We start from the raw sequence: 26,331 nt of genomic DNA, 5'->3' as shown, positions 1-26,331 counted from the left end.
AACTTCAAAGACGACTAGCAGGCAAAATAGTACGTGGTTCGCATCTTATACATAGATATTTACGTATTAAACTATTTCATTGTATAATACTATTTTAATAGCTTTATAAGAAGTATTATTTGAGTGAATACTGAAAAAATATGTTACGCCTTCATTAGCTAAAATCGTATGATTTTTAATCAGTAATGGTATAAGCATGCTGCAGATTTGTCTGGTTCTGTTAAACTCTCCAGCGTTTGAGGGTCATATATGACCGGGCGTCCTTTTTTCTTAAAAGTATTTTTATCTTTTTTTCTATCATGCAAACATACATAATTTTTTGACGTCAGAAAGAGAAATAATAATGCTTTCCAGTTTGCCTCAAATATTTATACTGGAATCTATTAATAAAATACTAAAATTAGCCAAATTGAATAATTCATATTTTGCGCAGATATCGTGAAAACTTTAAAAATTATTTATTTATATGAACGAGATAAAAGTGAAGGGACAGTTTTCTTACGAATTCCCCAAACAAAACAATGTTTTTTTGAAATATCGAGTTATCTTTTTTTTTCTATGATTGGAGTAAAAAATTAAATATAAATGTGGTTAGAGTTTTTGACAACACGTTTCAAGTTTGATATTAAAATTTTATTATGCAGAACTAGTTATGTTTACTTTAAAACGCATACACCGGAAAGATAATTTTATCTAGTTTTTAAAACAGTATTTTTTTACGGAAAATTGAAAAAAAAAGATGTATATATTAAAATACAAACATTGCAAACTGAACAAACGTGATGAATGTACTGAAGGGTTAAAAGTCGAATTATATATGCCTGGTGATTTTTGCCAGTATTTCAAGGAAATAATTTATTTTCCCTACAGTACAAACGATTATTGAGTCGCATAAATATGTGGAATTTTACAGTAAATATACCTACACAAGTTCTCACTAAATCAAGTTCTTCGTTTAAATGATTTTTTTTTACAATTTCCGTTAATTTTGCATTTATCGTAATTTTCAATAAGCCAGTTTCTTTATCGAGAGAAGATGGGTAGACTTACTCTCGGACTAGTGTAATCCCTAGTGTACCAAGAAATCCACCGTGGTTACACTCTTTCATATGCCTCTATTATTATGGTATTTTGAACCTTAAAAATGATCCTAGCATACTAAAATATATTTTATTCGCTTGGCAAGGGAAATATTGTATGTAAATTTTATCTAGCAGCTAGATTCTAGCTTGTTGTTTCGTCACAAATTTCGTGCAAATATGTTTATTTTATCTCTGAATAAGCCCGTCGCCAAATTCCACATCAAATTTCATAATACTTTATTTATTTATAGGAAATTCTCATGTAAATTATTTTTTTATTGTGAAGAACGTTTATTTAGCTGGAAAATATAATAAAACTCAAGAACATTTTCTTATGTCTTCATTATATTTTATTTTTTATAATACTAGAGAGAAGAAAAAAGGCAATTCTCTGAATTTATGTAGATCCTGGGAAAACTACACAAGTAGATATATAACAAAATTATCTTTTTACAAACACGTTTTCTGTTAAGACTACAATTTACAAAAACATAAGGTTTACAAAAAGGAGGAAATTATTACGAAAATAGTGTCAGCCGGCGTAAGGCGGGCGACTGATTTTGAATTTTAAATCTGAATTTTACCCTTGGCATTCATGGAATGGTCAACCGTGGAACTCAAATTTTACCCCTGGCATTCCCGGAATGGTCAACCGTGGAACTCAAATTTTACCCATGGCATTCCCGGAATGGTCAACCGTGGAACTCAAATTTTACCCCTGGCATTCCCGGAATGGTCAACCATGGAACTCAAATTTTACCCATGGCATTCCTGGAATGGTCAACCGTGGAACTCAAATTTTACCCCTGGCATTCATGGAATGGTCAACCATGGAATTCAAATGTGTTGATTTTCAAATTAAGGGTCACACGTGGTGTTTACGTTTGAACCCAATATTTATCAATCAACAGAGGAGACGTTGTACAAATTTTACTAAGAAAACCTTACCGAGGTCCACATCTTTTCCCTTCGAAAGACGTGAACTAAATGAATATTTTCCCATTACGTGTCGACTTTTATACTTCCCTTGGCTTGCTCTCTATTTCGTATGCTGCCAATAATATTGTTGTTGGGAAATGATATGGGATTTGTTTACATAAATATCACGCCACCTTGTAACGATTTACAGAGGGCATGGAGATATGCGGTAAATCTGTATCTGCACTTAATATGCAAGATATGTGCATTTCTTAGGGCGAGTTGTTTCGGAGAATTTGAACAATTCATCAAATTTCAACGTTCATTTTCGGGTTCTGTGAAAGACTTATTCAAGTTTTGTTATTATATCATTGTAGGCTAGTTGCTTGACATAACTGAAATAAAAACAGAACTTGAAAAAATCTTTCACAGAACTTGAAAATGAACGTTGAAATTTGATGAATTGTTCAAATTCTCCGAAACAACCCGTCCTTAGTAACTGTAAACTGTACCCAATTTTAAATGCAACCTCTACCTGAATGCACACTTCATGAGAGTTTGTATTTAGATAAACTTACATGAAAGAAAATACACAACTTTATTCAACGTGATATGCCGTATAATTTTACGCGTTTTATCGTTGGTCGTTTGCACGGATCAACTAAAACTAATTTTAATTTTGTATTTTTTGAAGTGTACTAAACTACTTTTGTAGTTTATCAGTAGGTAAATATTGCCAACATTTTATATATAACATAGTGCGTTTGAAAATATTTTCAAACTGTATTTATAATAATGATGATGACAAAATTAACAAGTACAGATTTACATTTGTGATTACAGAGAACATCGCAAATATGAACATACAATTATTATACAATGCCTACATTTAAGGAGATACAGAAGTACAACAGAGCATTATCACATTTGTATTTAAAAAGGTTGAAACAAATAAAACAAGTATATTGTTGTAATATACGATAAACATTAGATTCATATATATAGGTAGATTCAGTGGAATAAAATTATAAGTCGCACTGTAAATTTCAATTAGTAACACAAAGGCATTAATGTAATACATCTGTATACAGGGTGTCCCAAAAATAATGTCAAGTGGAAGTCTAGAGGTAGAGCACCCCTAGAGCTACCCAAATCACCCCCATGTATATTCCGCAATTTTTGTAGTTTTCGAGTTATCATTTTTTTCGTATTTTTTGCGAAACCTTTATGTTGTACATATATTGTGAGGCTGGAGGAAGTGGGAAGAGGAAGGAGACGGGGAAGAAGATGGTGGGGAAGTACCGGGATATTCAGATCTAGTCACGGATAAAGCCGCTTCAAGCAGTGTTTCAATTCTGAGTGGTGGTCTTACACCAGGGTGATACTGAGAGTATCTTCCACTTTGGAACGTGCCACAAATAAACGTTATATTATTTAAATGATTAAATTGTGAAATAACACAAATCAATCAAATAAAATTTGCGCACGCCGGGATTTGAACCCGCGACCATTGGCTTGCTAGTCGAAAGCTTTATCCCTCGACAATGGAGATTAAGTGAGTTCTGCTACTCGGAACAATAATGAATTGTTATGTTGAGTCAATCAAATTATTTTTTATGTGATTAAATTTTGTATTTGGCCCATCTGTCAAACTTGGTTTACAAAGCGTGAAAATGTTTACAAGGAAACTATATTCAATATAAAATATAAATAACTAAATCATTCAAGTAATTTATTTTTCTATGTTTATTAAAATAAATTAACAAGAAAATAATTCAAAGAGGTTGTGATATATCAAGCAATAACATAGCCCCTTAAGCACTCGAGATTGACTTGTTTTATAAAGTCGCTTTTCAAGACAAGAAAAAGTTAAAACATCAGTTAAATTAATTTCGTTCTGGCTGCCAATTTATCGATCTTCATATAGGTATGCATGAAACGCGTCATGTTCAGAGGACATTTTATGTAGCAAACTGTCATGCTGTGAAAACTGAAAACGTTTGTTCGTTAAACTGAGATAATTTGGTAGTTTCGTACTTTACTTATTTTTTACTTGTACGTTTACGATGTTTTTATGCTATTAGTTTAAAATTATGGATTATGCATGGAGAACAATAAGCATTGCTAATTAAGGCGAAGCTTAATGCCAAATCACTATTTTGATTAATCTTTAAAACGAATTGGTGAATATTATGAATACCAAAAAATATGATTTAGATAAATTGAAGATTTTCCTATCGCTTCGCTTGAGTGGAATACAAATAAAATAAATAAATTACTAAATAAAAAATATAAATGTAAACTACTAAAAAAAATATATTTTTAATAGAAATGTATGAAGGCATAAAGGAAACAACTTTTACATTATTATAGCTAAGATTATCTGTGACAGTTTCACTTGATTAACTTTTTTGTTCTCTTATAAAATTATTTACAAAATATATAAAAACCCGTTTTGTGCATGAAGTCGAACGTTTCTAGACTCCTTTTGTCAGGCGATTTTAATGCCTATTACCTACAAAAGAAGGTATACCAAGAATATACACATTTTTGGCTTGTAGCTTCCTCTTAATAGAATCTCTTAAAATTTTTCGTAATCCGGTTAAAAACGTGATCGTAGGTCTTCAGCGAATGAATTGATAGGCTTCCCGATAATAGTAAAATACCAATTTATTACAACGATGTCGGAACATGTGTTCATAAAAATCCTAATATTCTCGCATTTCGTCATTATACATTATCAAGGCAAATGCAGCTGTATGAAAACGTGTTCCGATATATTAGAAAATACTAAAAGTTTATCGGGAAACGGCTTGTAATCTCATGTAAAAATATGAAGAGATTCTCAATAAATTAGCAATATCCATTTTTCTCCGATTGTTTTATTCATAAGTACAGGTGGCTTTTATATTTGTTTTTTTGCTAGGACAATTCTAAAAATTCGGGCTTCAGTGTGAGTTTTGGCTAGAATAATAATAATCAATGGAGATAGAGATTAATGAGTGAGTGATATTGTAATTCCGGTCACAAACCGTTTAGTAATACCCATTGGCCCGCGTCTCTGCCACGTCCATATGTTGTGTAAATTGCTGATAGGCGATCGGAATATTATTTTACTAGACGACTGGTAAAACAGAAACCTAGTGGTTCAAATGGAAAATATGCTTTTATTTTCTTGACGGAGGGGGTAGCTATATTGAACCGAGATTATATCAACGTGCATTACGTTTATAGAAATTTTCGCCAAAATTAGTACTTGTTTTTTTTAATCATTTTTATGCTTTCATATTACGTTTTATTTATAATTTTTATCCAATACCAGATTACTAGAGATAGTTTTTTTTCAGTTCAAAAATTCCGGGACTAACTACCATAGTATGTACTCCTCATTTCTCAGAAAATAAATGGAGGGTATTAATGTGGAACCTTCGATATCAATATAATGTGGATATCATCTATAAAAATAAAAATGTTCGTTTGTTCAAAATCTTAAATCTCCGAAATCACTTCACCGATTGCTTTGAAATTTTGACGCAACGTTGCATTCGAATAAGGGTGCGTTTTTATATAAAAGTATGTTTTTTTAAAACAGCGCCATCTGTTGGACGTAAAAACAAAATGCTCTCTAATTTCTGTATCTGCACAGACAGACTGTATATGACCAGCATATAAATAAAGATGTAAATGTTCGTTTTTTCAAAATCTTAAATCTCCGAAATCACTTCACCGATTGCTTTGAAATTTTGACACAATGTTGCATTCGAATAAGCGTGTGTTTTTATATATCATGTAGATATTAACTTAACATGTAAAAGCATCCTTTTTGAAAAACAGTGCCATCTGTTGGACGTAAAAACGTCACCGACGAAAACGAGCCACAGAAACGCGTAACGAGTACAGTTTGTATCTAATAAATACGAAAGATTGTTGCTGGGGCACTTCAATGCTTATTTCCTAAAATAATTTATTTCAATGTATTATTTTTTGTTTTGTATGTGGCTACTTCAGTTTATATTTGTTCATTGTTGCTCCGTTTGTGACCAATTAAGACGTTTAACAACATTTACACGTTGTTCGCCAATTGTAGCTAAAATTATGAGCACTCTGGGTGCCATTGTAACATGGGATAACAATAATCGCACAACCCATCATTTGTATAAACCAACTGTGGATTTCAAATAAAAATAATAATTAGGTTAAACAAATATTTATTAGCAAGCACACAAACAAAAGACTCTATAAATTATGGAATTATTAATCCCAGGGCCATGTGACAGGTTCGATAAAGAATCATTAGCAGGATGGAATTAACAGTGAAACATTATAAGATCGTAGGAGTGAAATTATTACACACAAGAGATCAACTTACCTTGTACAGAGTAGGGCGCCATGTGAGATAACGTAAAATCTCACAAAATAAAAGTAAACTAGGAATTAATGTCCTGTATAAATATTAGCTAACAATTAGCTAACTTTTACATGTTTTCCACTTCAATCCCTGCCGTACATAACCAGTGCCAAGAGTGAAGTATTGTCGGTCACCTGTAGGTACCTAATTACTTACCTTACCTGCCTGGTCAGTGGTTAGGAGGACTGTTGGAAAATTGGGATCACCACCTGTCCTACTTATCCTTTGTTTCACACTCTCATAGATGTATTACCTAATCGGCTTGTGCCAGAGATGTTGTTTGCAACAAAACAACGCTGGGATTTTTTAAAGCTCTAAATATTATCACCCACAACTGCGTAACAGGTAATAAATAATACAATATGTAGGTTCATACTTAATATTAGATGTATCGTTTGCAACTATCTTACTCGATCTTAGCTGTCTTGAACTTGACCGAAATGGGTTCAAATGAAGTACGTAGGTACAGTAGCTACATAGTATATCTTTAGTATTGTTTGTGATTGTGCACACACAGTACGTAAATGTATTGGTGTGAATATATTTTATGCTTCTAGACATAATAGAATCTAGGGATATGGAAAGCGGGTATGGGTAACGCAGCCCCGGGAACCATTAATTGGATAACCAACACCTCTGCCATAGGTCACCCCAAGTGGTTCGCTACGTTTGGTGACTTAGCAGGGATTCCAGGGTTCATGGTGTGAGGATTGTCTAGGTCTTATCGAGGGGTGCTTCTGCCCACCTGGAGTGCCGAATTCGGAAACTCTGGTTGAGGGAGATTTTTTACCTCTTAACTCATCGCTTTGCACCGGTGTGGGAGGGATGAATTTAAACGTTCGTCACTCCTGGAATCACTGACCCGCAGAATCCTATCCACCCCTCATACCTTTTTCCTTCCCAGATCTTCCTATCCCCCCTTTCCTTAAATAAAATCCTCTCCATCCAGCATCCCAAAAGGTGACAAAGGCCCCGGGGATATTAGTTTCCTCAAAGCGTCCCGTGTATGGATCTAACGTAAAAAAGAAAATGTGCCATTATTAGTATGAAACCGAGTGCACAAGTGTCGCCAACAGCATTCCCTCGTACTATCGCAAATCGCGTCTGCACACAGCGGCGTTCCGCCTTTGTTTCTACCTACATACCAAATGCTTAACATTTATTGGCTCCGCCGCTTTGATAGTAGCTCGGCGACAGTCGGCGCTCTCATGTCATATCTCCTCTTTTTTCCATTATCCATATTTTTACTATTCAAATGTATTTTTCTACCTTCATCAATATGTGTATAGATATACCCAGACAGTGGCTCGTATGACATGTATCCTGTACATCGGTCCTCCAGGCAAAATATGTGGTACTGGAAAAAACTCAATTATTCCGTATTATTAATAATACCCATATCTAATATTATGTGCTATGTATTCAGTCGCTTCTAAAAGCCTCCTCGTGAAATCAAATTCAATTATAGGTAAGTACTTACTAATAGCCGACTTTAGATTGTCTCTATCAGTATTTTTTAGCAATTGCATCCCTAGGCTTGTCTCGCCAGGGCTCCTACCAGAAAACATCTTGGCGGACGTAAATATCTCTCTTGGCAAGCTTAACTATCCCGCAGCCAAGTGGGGGAGTAGGTAGTACCCAAAATTACTATCCTCCTTATATTAGCTTAAATATTTGACATATCATTTTAGTGTTTTACATATTTCTGCGCAAATACATAAGTTTCCATTAATAATTGACTGAATAATTGGGATTTATATAGTTCAAAAGCCCATAAGACAGAAAAATGCATGGGGTCGTCGGAAGACCCCCATGATTACAGACGTTTTGTTTGGCATCTTGGCCTGTTAAGAGTTAAAGAGCAACAGAATTTTCGGGCCTTGGTCTGGGATATTTAACACAAGCATACAGAGTGTCCGAAGGGTAAAGTGCACTTACCTCGGGAATGATTCTCCATGATTTTAGAAGTATATATAAGTATAACTTTTTTCAAATTTTCAACATTCTTAGTTTCGGAAAATAAATATTATCAATGGAAAAATATTTTAGTATAGGGAAAATGAGATGGAATTTCGAAAAAAATTGTTTGTTTTTTTTACTTCTACCATCATGTGGAATCACCCACCTCCCGAAGTTAGTGCACTTTACCCTCGGACATCCTGTATAGCGCCGATAGATCCGAGGTCTGAAAGGAAAGGGTTTTAAATACTCGTATAAATGTAAAGTAAATCAAATGAAAATAGCACAGGATTCTTTATTTGATTTGTGGTTACAATAATATTACGTACAATCTGTTATTCATAATTTAATAAGGAATTAAGTTAGCAATAGTTATTTATTAACTATGTTCAGTTTTGTATCCGTACTTTGTGCGGGATGTTTGTATAATTGTGATCACTAGAATGACAATGCATTTTGGCCACTGTGGATTTCACAAAAAATTCGCACTCTAGCTTATGCATTATTGGTACCGCGTGTATTGGAACAATTTGCGCAAACTTTGGCGGGCTTGTTAAATTCATTTCGATTCTTCGACAGTACGACAATTTGGTAATGCTCAGATGCTAGAGCTTCCACAACTGTGAAGGAACCCAATTTAATATATATATATTTTTTACATATCTAACTTTCGTCACTCGTTTTCCTTTTAAGGGAATTGGGCCAAAAAATTGTTGCATTTTTGGAAGAACGATTTTTTTCTTGCATTTTTTAGAGAAGCACCCATCATTTGCCCCACGCCAGGTGCAAATTTCTTCGTTTAATAAATTGGTAGAAATGCTTAGGTGACTCTAAAATATCAAAAGAAACTTCGTTATATTTCTCTTATTTACTATTGTTTAGATAATCAAAAATATATTGCTACTGTAGCAATTCAGCTTTCAATGTGTAAAATTTCACCAATAATAAATTTTTACAAAATATTATTAATTTTCAGAAAACTTCAACCTATTAAGGCCCCGTATTAAGCGTTCAAATATGGTTTGAAAGGGAGATATGTAAATACGAATGTTAGAGGGAGCGCGCTAATATTAAAAAAACCATAACAATTAAGCGAAAATGGTGAAAATATTTAATAAAACACTACTCGTTTGAAATAGAGCAAAAATCTCTCGACAAATGCTTGAGTTGCATTTAAAGAAATACTGTAATTTTTTTCATGCCTATAACATATTAAGTAACAGAACAAAACGTGTTTTTAATAATTCTCGCAGCTTACTTTGCGATTTGTTTTCTACCGAGGGAATTTCATATAGTTATAATATTACTTTTTTTAAATTTAAAAACTTAAAGAATTAAAGAGAAACTTGTTCTAAATCTTTAGAAATTGTGGAATGCGGGGGCTTAAACAAAAACTCCCTAGAACTGGCCTCTTTAAATTCGTCGTGATTATTATTACTTCGTAAGTCTCGTCTACGTTACTAAAATGGCGGGAAAGAAATAAATCAAATAGTTTTATGCATCTTTCTTTAGCAAATGTTTCGTATTTCATTGCAACCTTTTTATGTTGATATCCGGTATCAGCAAAACCTTGTACCCCTGCAATTAAAAAGGGTTGATGCTACGAAAGTGAGGACTTCTGCCTGTCAGAACTCGCCAATCTAAATATTTCTGTCACAAAATAGTATAACTTCCCCCCTTCACCTTTTTATACTTCTACTTTGCTCTATTTACTATCAACCTTTTCTAGTCATACCAACCTAACACAATACATCAATGAACACAACACAATAATTTCACCTCTTGCATGATCATTTGATTATGTTGCCCTTAGTACGGGTTAAAACCCTTGGGCACTTTTGGGAGATATTCTTCACAGATAACAAACAGCAGTAGCATATTTTGGGGAGATATTGGAGCCTGACAAAGTCTCACAAAAGCTACGCTATCTCATATTTTATCATGTTGAAAAATAATTTAAACCGTGCTAGACAGAGAGAATTCCGCGAATATCAGGTTTGCATTTAAAATAATCGTAAACGCTACCTAAAAATTAAAAATTATTATATGATATAACATTTAGCATTTGAAAAATATTGGTCAAGGCTTGCAAATTTTTAAATAATTATTTTTATACTGAACGAAAAAGGTGAAGTGACAATAACTTTTATAATACGTTTGTGGACAAATTTTAATTAAAGATATTTTTTTGTTTCGTGTAGAGTAGTAATTACAGTTTACAAAATAAAAACCTTCTGTACGCGACTTTAAAAACTTTATTTTTGTTTGTGTTATAAATTTTAATATTTTAATTGCATACGTCGATTCATGTATATATATTTTAAATATAAAACCGCACAAGAATCCCATCTACTTCCAACCGTCTGGAACAATTGGTCCAATGAGACTAAGGCGTCCCCAATTGGGGTATGTTGTGAGGTTGAAGGTAGTGGGGAGGGAAAGGAGATGGGAAAAGGGAAGGTGGGTCAGTACCTGGCTATTCAAATCTGATCACCTTACATGGCCAAAGCCATTTCAAGCAACGTTTAAATTCTGAATGGTGGTCTCACACCAAGGTGATACTGAGAGTATCTTCCACTCTGAAGCTTGCCGCAAATATACTATATATTATATGAATAATTTGTGAAATAACACAAATTAATCAAATGAAGTTTTCTTGCGCACGCCGGGATTTGAACCCGCGACCTCCAGCTTTCTTGTCAAGAGCCTTACCCCTCGACCACGGAGGCCGTCGAATATAATAATATATATTTATTTTATTTTGATATAGTACAAATACAGCGAATTTTTCTCTTGACATATACATATATACATTAGGGTGTCCCAAAAAAATTAAAGTTGTTATTTTTGAACGCATACCCTCTAATTTTGTTTGAATACTGACAAAACACTTCTAAAAAAAATCGTTTTCTTTGGACAATTGCAACCTGTGCCGAATAGCATCGAAAGATGTCAGTACTTGTACATTAAAACGCCAGCGAGCAAACGTGTTGATGAGCTTGTAGTAACTTGCTATTTTGTTAGTAAACGAAAATCACTCGTTCAGGCAAGATGTTGTTAGATTTACGCACTTCTAAAAAGAGTATATTTTTAATAGGAGTCGTAAAACACCAAATATCGGGTTCTAAACTGCCATCTGATGGACAAGTTCTTGAAGTTTTGGTCTACAATATCCGGAAAGTGAATTTAACTGTCAATATATACCAAATATAGCCATAGTTGGTATTAAAAGCTGTGTTTGAAGTAAAAATCAGTCAAGTGACTACAAGTCCTGACATCCCACTCTTCAAAAAGTTTCGAGATAACTGTAAAAATGTTGATCCCGATAAAATTCAGTGCTACAGAGAAAATCTCACATTGCACCTAACCGCTTCCGAAATCGATGATTTGCTTGATTTTTACCGTACTGCACTGACAACAAAAATACTTGGAGATGACTATTGAAAGTTTTTAGAACTCTGTGTGATAGTTTTAGGAGGAGATACAGCGAGAAAATTTAAGATTCGGCCTCCAGGTGCTCGATGTATGGCAAAGGCACTTTATTCCTTGAAAATATCATTAATTTGTGCGCAATTTAAAATTACCGGTAAGGATAAGGCGGCACTTTTAGACGTTTGCCTGTTCATAGTAACATCCTATGTCAAGCCATGGTTACAATGTATTATAGCGGTTAAAGCACCTTACCAGGACTTGTGCTTTTTGAAATCGATGAAGGCTTAAGAAAAAATTGATGAAAACATCTCAATGGCAGCTTTATTTCTGTTCAGTAAGCAGTTATGGTATTTGACCGATGAAGGATCTATTTTATCGCTGTTTGACGACGCTGTGGATCAAACAACTAAGATAAAAATGCTTGAAATATCAAAAAAAATAATTTATCAACCCATGACTAACGTTACATCCCATCGAAGGAAGATCTTGATGGTAAATTGTGTGGTAAGTTTATTAAGTAGTTTAAATTATGTATTGTATTGAGGTTTTTGTTCATATCATAATTTAGTGACTTTTGTTTCAGAGAAAAATATTTACGACTTCATTTCAGTCAAGAGCAAGTATTTGTTTGATCGTCTGAAAACAGATGCCAGTTTTCTTAACGAATTCCCTACGATGTGGTCAAATAATGCTTTGTATCAAGAAGTCAGAAAGAAGGTGTCGCCGCTGAGGGTATTGAATGATACAGCTGAAAGAACTGTTAAGTTAATTCAAGATTTTCATGGCTTAATCTCACGGTCGAAGAGGAACAAAAATAATTTTTGTTACGATGGGTTCAGGAACACCGGAAGATTTATCCTGACTGTAAAAAACAAACTATGAAGAAAAAATTTAATCAATAAACCATTTTTAAATATAAAATACTACATAATTGAACATTTTTGTGCATTTTTAAATTTTATTTATCCGACAAAAATGAAAGTTGAAAATCCTTCCATATGAACTCTGTACCATATGTTTGGCATCAAGTCGGCACGGGTTGCCGGTGTTTAATCAAAATAATATTTATTATATGAGTTATTGGGATCAAATGGAATAAAATAAGAGGTTATGCATATTTAAATTCATGAAAAAAAATTCTTCCTTATGTCCTGGGACACCCTAATATACATAGCAAAAAGTTAGAGGCTTTAGGGATTAAATTTTCATTACACACGTGTTATTTACTTATTGCTACTACTTGTTTATGCACAAACATAAACAAAATACAATCTAAATTTGTAATCTTCTCTGTATATTGGTGTATAACTGTTTTATGGAGACTATGAAAATAAATAAATAATCACCTGACTCCCTAAGGTTCCGAAAAAAATCTGCTTCACAAGTTTGAGAGCCATTTTTCCTTACTCGAAATATTCTTGTTACTCCCCATTGTGTCGCAGAGTGTTTCGTCAATCTGTTGGACAATGGTGCGTTGTATATAAGGCTAGTCTCATCCTCCACCATTATCACATCAGCTCTAGTGCTCCAGACAAGCAGTCATCAACCACTAACCGAACAACCCTCACACAAGCCAAGCTTAGCAATGGGCCTGATCGCTGTAAGTAACGATATTGTTATTTCTTCATCTATAGCAAATTCTCTCGATTTCATTTTTATTGATTTTGATAGCAGTTTTTGTAAATATACAACAGATACACTGGACATAATACGCATAAATTATTAAAAAAAACGCTTCGTATTGCAGACTCGGGAGAAGCAGGTCATTCAACCTAACCTAACCTCACTTGCACTATGCCAATGCAGTATAATTAGCAAAAATCCTTGTTCGCCTCAGTTATAAGTTAATATGTGAAATTGAAGAAAAACGTGTGATTTTTCCTCAAATCTGAACAAGATGCTTAAAGTTTTTGAGATATTCTTGTTACTTCATTTTTGAATTATTTCCCTCTACAATGTACCCCAATGTATATCTGTTTTAATGCTTTATTCTTTAAGGTTTTAATTGTCATTTCAAATTGTATGGATTCTTTTTCCTTCATAAGTGGCTTTCTGTTTTTAGCGCGTCTTTCTTTTTGAGTCATTTGAATTCAAAGCATTGTTGCAGAGGTGTCCAAAGTGTAATTGAGGCGCAGTCGAATTAATTTGTTCCAAACATGCTTGACCTTTGCAACAACTTTCCTTTGGAGACGCCTCATTACGTGATGTAGAGCACTGTGGCATCTGATTTACATAAATTAGCTCTTATTGCTTTCAATTTCATTAACTTCTTTAAAACGGACAACTGACCAACCTATCCGATGTTTCTTATAGCATCTTGCTGAATCGGTTATTGACATAATTATTTTCAAAAGTTAATCGATATTTTATATTACGGTTACTTCATTCATCGCTTGCCTAAAACTAGCTCTTTTCACTTTCATTTTTATTACATTTTTCAAAAGAAAACTGTCCAACTCAATTCGTTCTGTTCTATTGTCGATATGATCATTGGCATAACTCTTTCTTTGATATTTTTTGTACATAGGTAACTTCTTTCATCGCCTGCCTGATGGCAGTGGCCAACGCCGGAATAGTGGCACCCTTCAACTACGCTCTTCCTGCTCCCCTATTGAGCCGCCAAGTCGTCGCTCCCGCACCCCTGCTCGCTCGCCAGTTCGTAGCCCCCGCCCCTGTGGCTGTAGCCCAGGTCAGGGAACTGGACGATGCATACCCACAATACCAGTTCGCCTACAGCGTGCACGATGGCCTCACCGGAGACTCCAAGGGACAGGAAGAGACCAGAGATGGAGACATCGTCAAGGGATCCTACAGCCTGATTGAACCCGATGGTGTCAGGAGGACCGTCAACTACTACGCTGATCCCATCAATGGGTTCAATGCGATCGTCTCAAGGGATGCCCCCGTCATTGCCGCTGGTCCCGTCGCAGTCCCATCTAAGCTGATCGCCGGCTAAACCAATGACCAAAATAACCTGTTACAGTTGACTTGTTTATGTTTCTAAATCTGATTTTGAATCTTTGAGTTATTTAAAGAAAGCAAGACAAAAAATACATATTACAGTAAATAATAAAATAAAAATACAGAAAAAAAAATAGAAAAGTTCCAATAAACTACTTTTCAGTAGTTTGTCGATGGCAGTGAATGTGAATGGCGTGCAATGATCAGTTTATTTAACTTTATTCTAGTATTTTTTCTTGAGGTGTTTCTGGTAGTTTTTCTTTACCTATTTTCTAGTAGTTTTTTCTTGTAGTTTTTTCTTGTAGTTTTTTCTTGTAGTTTTTTCATGTAGTTTTTCTTCAGATATCTTTTCTCTTCTCCCCTTTTCATACCTATTCTATATCACTCTATTTTGTTTGTATCTATAATTATAGTACTTTACCGTATCTTTAAATATTCTTATACATATTTATAATGATCTCTTATAACCGTGTACATACTTTATATTAACTAGAACTTTTATATCCTTCTTTTTTAGATATCTATAGTTTTCTATTGCACTCTTTTTTTAGCACTTCTTTTTAGTATATATTTGTAATGATTCTCTAATTCTCTCTCTCACTCTTTTTCTCTAGTGTTGTGTTGTTCTCTGACTTGCAAGACTGATTGCCAACAGATTCAAATGACGATTATGATCAGGACAATGCCCATGTGCGTTTTTATTACTTGTGTACCTACCTATGTATGTTATCTTTTTCTAATGATTATTGTTTTTTTAATTTAGATAAAATGTTCGATTATTGAAAATTTGTAAAAAAAACTGAATAAATTTAATATGTCTTAAAATTGGTGTATTTCATTCCCAAATCACTCCGAAGACGATATTTTATGTGATAATACAATTCTAATTTTGCTACCATAATTTCTTTTGGTTTGGTCTTAATTTGCGACAAATGATTTTTTTAAGCCCACTTAAACAATTGTCCATGATCAACCTAATTGGTCAAGCCTCAAAGAAATTACGAGTACGTATAGTTAATATCTCGTTGCAAAATGTTCATGCTCTCCTTTGTTTCCTCTTGTCCTACTTACATAACTATTAAATTTACGTATTTCCCAACTCTCTATTATTTCAAAAGAAATATTCATTGCCAAATATACATTCGTTGGTACACACTGCCGTATATTTTTGCGACCTAGAATAGGTTTACATTCAATATACCCACAAGGCATTCATGTTGTAGGAGACGAGTGACAATTAATTGTACATGTATATGACTTGAGAACAAAATATTTACCTAATTTTAATCTGTCTATAGTTGATTTTATATAAATTTATCTTCTGACATTTCTTTTGACGTTTATAAATCGTACTATGCTGTATATTGATAAAAACAAACCCTTTTTATTTTATATAAATAGTGAGTTGTAAGACGTTTATTTTATTAAATGGTTGTTTACGAAATCAACTGGTGAAGGAACGGCTAGACCTTTCCTCAGATATTTTCGATTTTCTGAGAATGCAGTTTTCGCTAATACTAAAACTTTTTAACACAATGATACTGCTCTGAAGTTTCTGAAGTGAGGAATGGAGGAAATCGTAAATAAATCATCGTTATTTTGACGTTTCTGAAGTGCGGAATTGAGGAAATCGTAAACAAATCGTCATTATGTTGATGTTTCTGAAGCGCGGAATTGATGAAATCGTTAACAAATCATCGTTATGTTGATGTTTCTGAAGCGAGGAATTGAGGAAATTGTAAACAAATCGTCATTATGTTGATGTTTCTGAAGCGCGGAATTGAGGAAATCGTTAACTAATCATCGTTATGTTGATGTTTCTGAACCGCGGAATTGAGGAAATCGTTAACTAACCATCGTTATGTTGATGTTTCTGAACCGAGGTATTCAGATTTTGATTTTGTGTGGTTATCACTTGTTTAGAAATATCATTAGTGAAATTTTCTTGTGTATGTTTATGAGCATTTTTTTCAACAGGAAACTTGGTGTATCTAGATCACATTTGGAGTCGATTTTGCGGTATTGATTTTTTGATTGGAGCTTTCGTTTTCGAGTAAATCGAGTCCAAATTTAGAATTTCTTTGGTCAAATAAAATAAATGCGGTCGCTAGGTGTTTATATCTATTAGCTGTTTAATTAATATATTTTAAAATGCGTTGAAGTGTAGAATTAGAAAAATTAAAAAAAAAAATCTTAATGCTCAGAACTTTTTTTGGGTCCTCTCCGTGATAGATTAACCAGTTTCCTGCTTGTAGTACGAGTTTCCGGACACCGTATATACAGCATAAGTTTTGTTTTTAATTAAAATTTCTGCTCAGGAATCGCTGGTTAAATCCTGTTGGGTACATTCTTATCACCATGTCGAAATATATGTTTTTATTTTGTTGTCTGTGTTTCTTACTATCCATTTTTATTCCCAGAATCTCTCCGGACCGCTTCTGGCGCCTGTCCCCGCACGAGAACCTGTCCCGCATGCGCCTGCGGCTGGAGCCCGCGCCCCGTCCCGCATCGCACGCCGCGGCTGCTCGCCTGCGGGACAACCTGGGCAGGGCCCCGCCCGCGGCCCGCCCCGCCGCCCCCGCGCCCCCCGCCCGCCCCATCGGGCCCCTGGGGACGGAGGACGAGCTGGAGGACGAGTTCAGGTTGCCGCTGGAGCCTGAGTGAGACTTTTATTCAAAAATTCCAGATTACCGCTTTCAGTTCCATGACTAAACAGAACCGTGACAAACAAACCTAACCTAACCTATTGGGCGCTTTTTAAATTCCCACGGCAACTGCAACGGGTCTTTCATTTCTTTAATATGTGTAAGAAAGATAAACCTCCCCAGGTTACGAATAACCTCACAATATTTGAAAATCCTACTACCATCGCAGGAAAAGGTTGCTTGTGTCGCGATGGAGGATTTAGCCAGCCGATGGCTTGAGACTCTAAGAGATGCTTGAGAGTCGTAAGATTCCAACGCTGCCACTGACCGATCTATATATATGATAATGATTGCATTTTTCCTTCAGGGGAAGCAGACACACGTACATACACCTTTTGTCTCATCATTTATCTCACTATTATTTAGTGTCTACGAAAGAGTTGCGGCATTATTGTTATAAAGAACGTACATTTTATCCTTTTTGTACCGTTGCCATTAGAATTTTAAATTCGCCCATTATTTTGTCATATTCTGTTTTATCCAGTTACCATCAATTAAATTTTACCATCAATTAAATTGCCTCTGTTTATTTGATTGTCTGCGCAGTTTGGTCATATCTCGGCGTCAGTCGTCACGTTTAAATGCCATATCTCCCTGTTTCTATTATCTATGATTCTCACCCAAAGTGATTTCGGTATCCACCTATTAATAACTCCGACTTTATTCCTAAATGCTCATTCTTGCCGTAATCACTTTTTTCCTTTACCAATTTTGCATTTTGCACTGAATCTGCTTAAAAATTTGTTCTTATTATGAAAACACCTGAAATTTATACTAACAGAGAAAAGCTGCAATAAGTATTTCGCACAAATTTTTTCATGTAATTTCCATTCCCCAGTTTTTCTTGTATTATTTCACCTTCCTTATTTATCTTTCCAGGAAGTCTAGCACAATGAAATCGATAATTTTAGAATATTGGATCGATAGGCGTAACTACTGTTGATTTCATACCGATTTCCCGAGCACGGTCTCACTATTGATGTTCAGACCGATGTTGATAATGCAACAAATCAAAATTCTATGTATGCTGGCAACACTTGCGCATCTCTCTATGATTTGTGATTTCTAAATGTCAAACGGTTACATAAAAGTTAAAAATACTAATAAATTGACAATGTCGAAATGAAATATTAACTTCAATAATCATTGGCAGCCCATGTACTTTTTGACTCTAAAAAGGGAGTTAATTAGTTCATGAGGTCATTAGTCATTACTAAAAACTTTTGTTTCTCCATGTTGAAACGGAATCAATTTATCGCATCTTAGATAAATTAATTAGGTCTAAGGTTTGTGTATACAATGATTTCTTTCAGTTCTAAGAGCTTAGTTAGTTCACCCCCATTCATTAACAATTAGGTTTCTTGGCATAATGAACGACATTATCCAAACAGTTTTGCATCTTGACAGCTTACCTGAAACCTTGGAAGCTGCGCTAAATGTAGCGGCTTTTGTCAACTGACTGTCGGAATCATATTCTGACCATACTCGCAAATATCTCTCAACGCACCATAGATGACGATTTCGTCAATATCGTATTGACATAGAGCTTTATCGATCGTCCGTGCTAGATCTGTTTTATTCTCAATGTTTATATTAGACCTTATTGCTTTCTCCCCTCTTAGAATCCAACCAGTCGAGTCCGGTAAAGAAAAGATGGTTGTATCTCAAGAGTGTGAATTGGTGACCCTGATGACCAAAGTGAAGGGTCGTTTGGACGTCACCACTAGCTGCCTATACTTCCACGACCTTAGTCCGGTAAAAGAAGACGTTGAGAGAGAAGACTTTACGGTAATAACTGTAGTTGATCCACGCTGCTTTATTATTTTTATTGTAATTCATATATAGATTTTTATATGGCCTTCTTGGTTTCAGCTACAACTTTCCCAGTTACGGGAGATACATCTCAGGAGATACAACCTGAGAAGGAGCGCTTTAGAAATATTCCTTATTGATCAAACAAATTATTTTTTGAACTTTACAACAAAGGTAAAATTTCATGTTATGCTCCTTTGAGACATTTCTTTTGCTATATTATCTGGTTCTCTGTATTTTTATTCTGGTCTTTCTAAATGTTTTCAGACGAGAAATGGTGTCTTCACCAGAATTTTAAGTTTGCAACCGCCAAATATTTTATATGGCAGTGGGCAGTCTCCTTCAGAACTCTTAAAGGCTTCAGGTCTAACCCAAAAATGGGTCAATAGAGAAATAACCAATTTTGATTACTTGATGCATCTGAACACAATAGCTGGAAGAACATACAACGATCTCTCCCAATATCCTGTTTATCCTTGGATATTAGCAGACTATCACAGCGAAAGACTGGACCTCGAAAACCCCGAATCTTTTAGGAATCTTTCAAAACCAATTGGAGTTGTGAATCCAAAGAACGAAGCGGAAGTAAAAGCGAAATACGACAACTTTGAAGATCCAACCGGAGTTATATCTAAGTTTCACTACGGCACCCACTATTCTAATTCAGCCGGGGTCCTTCATTATTTGTTGAGGGTGGAGCCATTTACCTCTCTTCATGTTGAGCTGCAGAGTGGCAGATTTGATGTGGCTGATAGGCAATTTCATTCCATCGCTCAGACTTGGAAACTCCTCATGAATAATCCAAACGATGTCAAAGAGTTGACACCGGAGTTCTTCTACTTTCCTGAGTTTCTCCAGAACATCAACAGGTAAGATAATGGTTCAAGAATATTTTCTTATTCCATACCATGTTTCGTTTTTTGTGATAGTTTGTTGACATTTCAAATTTTTTGTTAACAGCTTAGACTTGGGTATCCTCCAAGGTACCAATCATCGAGTGGCTGATGTTGCATTGCCTCCATGGGCGGAAGGAAGTGCTGACAACTTTATTTACCTTCATAGAAAAGCCTTGGAGTCAGACTATGTATCAGAAAATCTCAATAACTGGATCGATCTGGTATTTGGCTACAAGCAACGAGGGCCTAGAGCTGTTGAAGCTTTGAACGTGTTCTATTACTGCAGGTAAGTAACTCTGGATAATTTTTTGAGCGGTTGAATTTCAATATTCGTGATAATCACTTCGCTACATCCCAGGCTGGAATTTGTTCTCTTTCACAAAAATGTTCTTCACTGGCCATCCGCCTCCAGTCCTCAAGCTTTTCTATTAATCTTCATCCAGCCATTTACCTCTTCCTTGATTTGTTTCTGGGTTAGTTCCACCGGGGCACCACTTGGGCTTCAATATAGCTATAGTATTCAAAGACTGATAATTTAGAGGCTTCATTTTGGTTTCTGCAAGATGCTCCACAAATAATAACAAGCATTGGTTACTGCTGACTTTTCTTATTTTCATTTGTATTTGAGGCCTTATCTTCTCTTATATATAATTTTTATTTCTGTGTAGCATTTTGTGAAAAATTTCCACAACTATCTCAGCATCAATTTCAGCTTTCGTTTTTACAAACAACTCGTATGAGACCAGCTGATGATATTGAATGATAAAAATAGGTTGAAACAGAGGAATATTTTTCCATTTCTTCTGGGTTGATTTACCGTAAAAAAAATGTATCACAAACATAGATTAAAGAAACAAGGGAGATGGGCTATGAACCATTATTTGTATGAAATCGCTTGCACTACGTGTGTTACCACATTGTTCACCCATGCCTACTATTGCAAATAGCATCTACGCGCAGCCTAGTCTTTTGTTTGTAACTTTCATTCGATCCACCGCTTCGATAGTCCGTGCAGTTTGGTCATCGCTCTGTTACAGTTGGCACGCTTCCGTGCCATATATCCTTTTTTTTCTTTTACCTATATTTCAAACCTTTCCCATTCAATAATGCCCTTAGCAATATCAAAGAAGGTTTTTGAAAGTGAATTTTCTTTATCTATATGATCATTAGGTCAAGTGACATGACTATCCTTGAAATTCCAACCCACCACTCTTTTTCATCCTTTGTTTCTATTCTCTTTGATCACAAATTGACTTTTCCAGTTACGAGGGTGCAGTCGACCTTGACGCCATCGTGGACCCGGCGGAGCGGGCTGCCGTGGAGGGGATGATAGCGAATTTCGGGCAGACCCCGGCGCAGCTGGTACGGGGCACGGCACACCCTGTCAGGTTGACGGCTAAGAGGGTTGTGGGACGCGCCTTGAGGGGGGAGGCGAGGGCCCTGGACTGTCTGCAGGTGCTGGGGCATCTGACCACCACCTTTGTTCAGGTTAATTTCTGCTTATGTATTCGTTTTTTTTTCTTGAATATTTGACTTTATTATTTACACAAGTTTCCTGTCTTCTTAGATGAGTTGATTGACGTCTTCATTTTGGTTTAATCAGATCTTAATTAAAATCTTGAATTCTTGATTGATTCTTTAATAGAATAGTTTAAGTTTATCGCTTCTTGATTTATGCTGTGGCTAAGTTGTTGTTTTCTTTTTTGCTGATTTCTTTAGTATATACTCTTTTTTATTTGTCTTGGATACTTCACTGCGTGCGTATCGTTACAGTTTTTTGGGGCTATTGTCACACTTATGGACATAGACATAATCAAGTTTTGCTACAAATATAAGAGTTCACTAAATTACTTACATCACATTTGTGGAAGGCACTTTTCCGTTATTAGTTACCCCTTATCACTGTCCTTTGCACTTGGTACGTGTAATCCAGCCATTAGGCATTCCAGCGACACTAGTAGGTACTTTCTTCACCATAACAATATGTTTACACTTCCAGGTATCCCGTCCTGAAGACCCCATCGTCTGGCTCGGGGGCCCCATTAGGGCTCGAGGCTTCTTGCAGGGTGGGGGCCGCTGGGTGGCCGCCTTGGCTCGGGGTGGAGCCCTGATGGCCCCCTCATGGCAGCCAAACAACCCCGCGGGAGCCCCGCTAGATGTGGACCATTCTACTAACACTCTGAAGTGAGTATTCTCAATATATGTACATAATTTTAACCTTCTTACAAGTGGCAGATCGGTAAATTTCTTGACACTGCACCAAATTCAAATACCGGCACGATCAATTAAATATTTGAAAATGCTCTAAAAATCGCCATTTCATTCTTTTTTCCCTTCACCACCGGCTCTAGGCAGTTGGCATTCGTGGGAATGCATTATCACTTGAAATAAAAATGATCGTTATGTGTCGTTTTTCCTTATTCTTCAGAACTCGCCGGCAGATAAACATTATTGGAAAGAAGTGTTCTGGAATAGACAACCGTGCAATTGCAATGTCTTCTGATGGAAAACTGTTGTATACCGGCGGTCACTGGGACTGCTCCATTAAGGTGTTCTCCATCGCTAGCAAGGTCAAACTGGCCAGCACTGTCATAAGGCATTTTGGTAAGTTTCAAATACAACACTTATTAACATCAAATTAAAAATATCTGACTTTTTTTTCATAATATTTTATCTAATTTACCTTTTTTTTTCTTCCAGGCCCTGTGCAGTGCCTTGCCCTGGACACCTGCAGCGAGAGATGGCTGGTGAGCGGTGCGGCTGACTCCAGCCTGGCAGTGTGGGAGGTGGGCGGGGCTGGTGGCCAGGGGGCCACTCCGTTGCCCGTGCACTCACTGTGCGGCCACGATGCGGCAGTCACCTGCGTGGCCGTTATGGCGGAGCTGGACGTGGTGGTGTCAGGATCAGAGGTACGCTATTAGTCTGTCAATATCTATCCTGGACATCTACAATGAGCAAAGGCTGGTTAGCGGCGCGGCTGACTACAGCCTGACCATAAAGAAGTATGAAAAGATCTTTAAGGAAAGGAAACAAAACATAAAAATGTATTGTGCCTAAATATTGTGAAATGCTTTTTAAACTTTATTGTAATTTTCATCATCTAGTTAAGTATAAATGTTTTTCTAGCATTTACTGTGCATCTATTTATTTATAATATTATTTACCTCATAAACTCCTAATTATTTTTTCAATACAAAGGTAGATATATGTTTTTTCTTTTATGTGATTACAGGACGGCACGGTGAATGTGTACAGCTTAAAGAAAGGGGAGTTCATTCACACTCTCCAGCCCAAGGGGTGCCATGGAGCTGATATTTGTGTCAAATATATAGTCTTGTCCCATCAAGGACACATAGGATTTATCGTAGATGATAAGGTAACTATAAATTTCTAAATGTTTAATTTTGTCACTCACCAGGGCTTGTCATACCTGGTATTACCGGTGTACAATGGACGCCTGATGTTTAAAACGTGTCTCCATCATTTATTAAGGTTCTTGGAATCATGTTTGATAGTAAGTTGAAATTTCATGCTCATATTGAAATGACTTGTAAATACTTTATTGATAATTCATCTTTGACGGCCGGCATAGTCCAGTGGTAACGCATTGGACTGCCATTCCGAAGGTCGCGGGTTCGAACCCGGCGTGCGCAAATAAATTTTATTTGATTAATTTGTGTTATTTCACAATTAATTAATTAAAATAATATATAGTATATTTGCGGCACGTTCCAGAGTGGAAGATACTACCAGTATCGCCCTGGTGTAAGACCACCATTCAGAATTGAAACGTTGCTCCAAATGGCTTAAGCCGTGTTTAGTGACTAGATCTGAATAGCCAGGTACTTCCCCACCTTCTTCTTTCCCTTCCCCACTTACCTTCAGCCTCACAACATCCCCCAATTGGGGATGCCATAGTCTCACTGGCTCCAGACGGGAGCAGTTGGGACTCTTGTGAGGTATTCACTATAAAAAAAATAAAAAAAAATCTCTTTCATATATGCACTGCAAGGAATTTTGGAGATACATACATACCTGAATTCTCATAATGTTATTCAATTCCTAATTGAGGAGTAGACTTGAAAGTGGGTCGCTAATTTGGAGGCCACCCCTGGTAAAATATTCCCTCATGTTGGAGAGCGTTTAGAAACAATTAGTAAGATTTCTCTACCTGAGGGAGTACGGCTATTCGCCGCTCTATTCTACTGACTTGCTTTTTGGTATGCTCAGAATGAACCTTTTGTTGGTCAGAAGAGTTTAAGATTTTTTATGCACGTGCATTCATGTCTATGTTCGCGATGGTTATCTCCGTTAACCGACAGCTTGGACTGTTTTGTCTCCCAACCTGCAGAACTAACTTGCCAATGGTCAAGCAGGTTAGGAGGGCAATCTTGTTGAACAAAATATATGTTCGGATATTGGCATATTTGGCATCAACGAAGCTGCTTTTAAATGGCAAGCTATTTGCTGATAGTATAATTGGTACCTACTTTTTTTTGATTTTCATATTATACATAGCTTCACCGGTGGGTGGCTGAGTTGACATCGCGTTTGAGTCCCACCCAGGCATAGTGTATTCAATTCCCTGGCTGGCTAAGTCCTCCATCTCAACACAAGCAACAATTTCCGCTTACTGTGGTGGTAGTAGGAAATTTTGAAATATTGTCGGGTAATTCGTAACCCGGGAATGTTTGTCTTTCTTAAAAAAAAATATGTACATATATTAAATTTATGCACTTAATCTGCTTTACAAATTTAATTAAAAACGCCTCAAATGGACATGTTTGTAATGTTTTTTTAATACTAAATTAAATTGAAACTTATATGTATTTATATAGCCCTCTTATAAGGTTTCCAAATATTCCCACCAGGTAAAACTTTATAAGAGATTTTCACAATCTTTTTTCAAAAATTTTGTTTGATAATTATGTATTATTGAATCATTGGGGAAAATGTACTTTGTTTTTAGATATACAATTCAGTTCACGTTTTTACGCTAAATGGAGCGTGGAGATCCAGTAGGAATGTATGTGGCCGGGTCACCGCCCTAAATACTATTGGAGACTGTCTCCTGATTGCTGACGATGGAGGGGATATCACAATTTCCACCACCCACAGGTAAAGAATCAAATATCTCACTCATAATCCATAACACGGGCATGTGCCTAGCATGGTGGTCGAAAAATCCTAAATGCATGTAACAAATAATTTCAATGAATAAAGAAACTTTAAAAAAATATATATTATTATATTATACACGGTGTCCGGAAACAAGTGGTACAAGTGTTATAATTTTTTTGGTTTAAGCTATTGTTTTAAAGTAAATCGAGTCCAAAATTTTTTACGTCAAATTTTAAAATAATTTGTAGCTAGTGGGTTAGTTAAATTAATTTTTTGGACAGTGTTACAGTTCCCATCATTAGGGCTGATGTGTAAATTGTGGTGAAGTGTGTATTTATCTATGAAAGTAATACCGTTTTGCAAGCGTTAATCGTCTTAATGAGGGTTTCCGTTTTAGGTTTTGATGTTGCGTCTCATACCAGATACCAAGAACTATTAAGCTTATCCCGCTCATTCCTATTAATATTTATGCAGTTTTGCAAATTTCAATTGCCTCCGTAACTAGGCGTGCTCGATGAGTTTTGGGCCTTCCCAGCACAAATTCAAACTAATGGCCGGTTTAAGTAAATGCTCGGCAATTGCTGATTTGTCTGTATGGCCAAGTTTGCATGCTCAAAAGTGTTCTGCGATTCTCTTGGAGGCATCCTCGAGCAGCTGCCTTTATAAAATATATCTGTCTCAATAGGAAATAAATAATTTTTTTATGTTTTTCAGTCTGAAGCCAGTTTATGATGTTCCGTTACACGTACCCATAGAACATGTGCTAATAACTCCTCACAACACTCACTTGCTGGTGGCTTTGGCCGACGGCAAAGTGGCAATCATTGGTTTGCCACCGGCCAAGAAGAATTCCCTGCATCCCATAGATGTTGTATAGAATTACATAATATTTTTTTACTAGAGACAAACTTTTCCCCTTAGAATACCAATAATTCCACATAATATTTATAACCAATTAGTTTTTTGAGATTTATTCCAAATTTAATAATATATTGTAAATTATAATTATATTAATTATTATTGAGTTTGGTTTTTTT

At 35.8% G+C, this 26,331-nt stretch overlaps 2 protein-coding genes across 2 annotated transcripts in view; both read left to right on the top strand.

Annotated features, from left to right (window-relative positions):
• LOC149417457 (neurobeachin-like protein 1) overlaps positions 1–26,331 on the top strand; it is a 238,637-nt gene extending 212,306 nt beyond the window's left edge. Inside the window, exons 29-40 of the mRNA XM_089640313.1 lie at positions 17,181–17,420; positions 19,088–19,253; positions 19,338–19,451; positions 19,545–20,146; positions 20,238–20,459; positions 21,436–21,661; positions 22,173–22,357; positions 22,602–22,777; positions 22,874–23,082; positions 23,406–23,549; positions 25,143–25,291; positions 26,009–26,331. Coding sequence (XP_089496439.1) covers positions 17,181–17,420; positions 19,088–19,253; positions 19,338–19,451; positions 19,545–20,146; positions 20,238–20,459; positions 21,436–21,661; positions 22,173–22,357; positions 22,602–22,777; positions 22,874–23,082; positions 23,406–23,549; positions 25,143–25,291; positions 26,009–26,171 — 2,596 coding nt within the window. The 3' untranslated portion in view covers positions 26,172–26,331. The remainder of the gene's footprint in view (positions 1–17,180; positions 17,421–19,087; positions 19,254–19,337; positions 19,452–19,544; positions 20,147–20,237; positions 20,460–21,435; positions 21,662–22,172; positions 22,358–22,601; positions 22,778–22,873; positions 23,083–23,405; positions 23,550–25,142; positions 25,292–26,008) is intronic.
• On the top strand, positions 13,281–14,807 carry LOC149417458 (larval cuticle protein A2B-like). Its single transcript, XM_089640311.1, has 2 exons — positions 13,281–13,399; positions 14,327–14,807. Exons 1-2 carry the CDS (start codon positions 13,385–13,387, stop codon positions 14,753–14,755), a joined length of 444 nt encoding a protein of 147 aa, XP_089496437.1. The 5' UTR covers positions 13,281–13,384; the 3' UTR covers positions 14,756–14,807.

Source organism: Hesperophylax consimilis, chromosome 15, assembly GCF_061612785.1.
Source record: "Hesperophylax consimilis isolate HC1 chromosome 15, BYU_Hcon_1.0, whole genome shotgun sequence".
Classification (NCBI taxonomy): domain Eukaryota; kingdom Metazoa; phylum Arthropoda; class Insecta; order Trichoptera; family Limnephilidae; genus Hesperophylax; species Hesperophylax consimilis.
The sequence above is the reverse complement of the archived record's forward strand: the minus strand, read 5'-3'. Positions and strand labels throughout refer to the sequence as shown.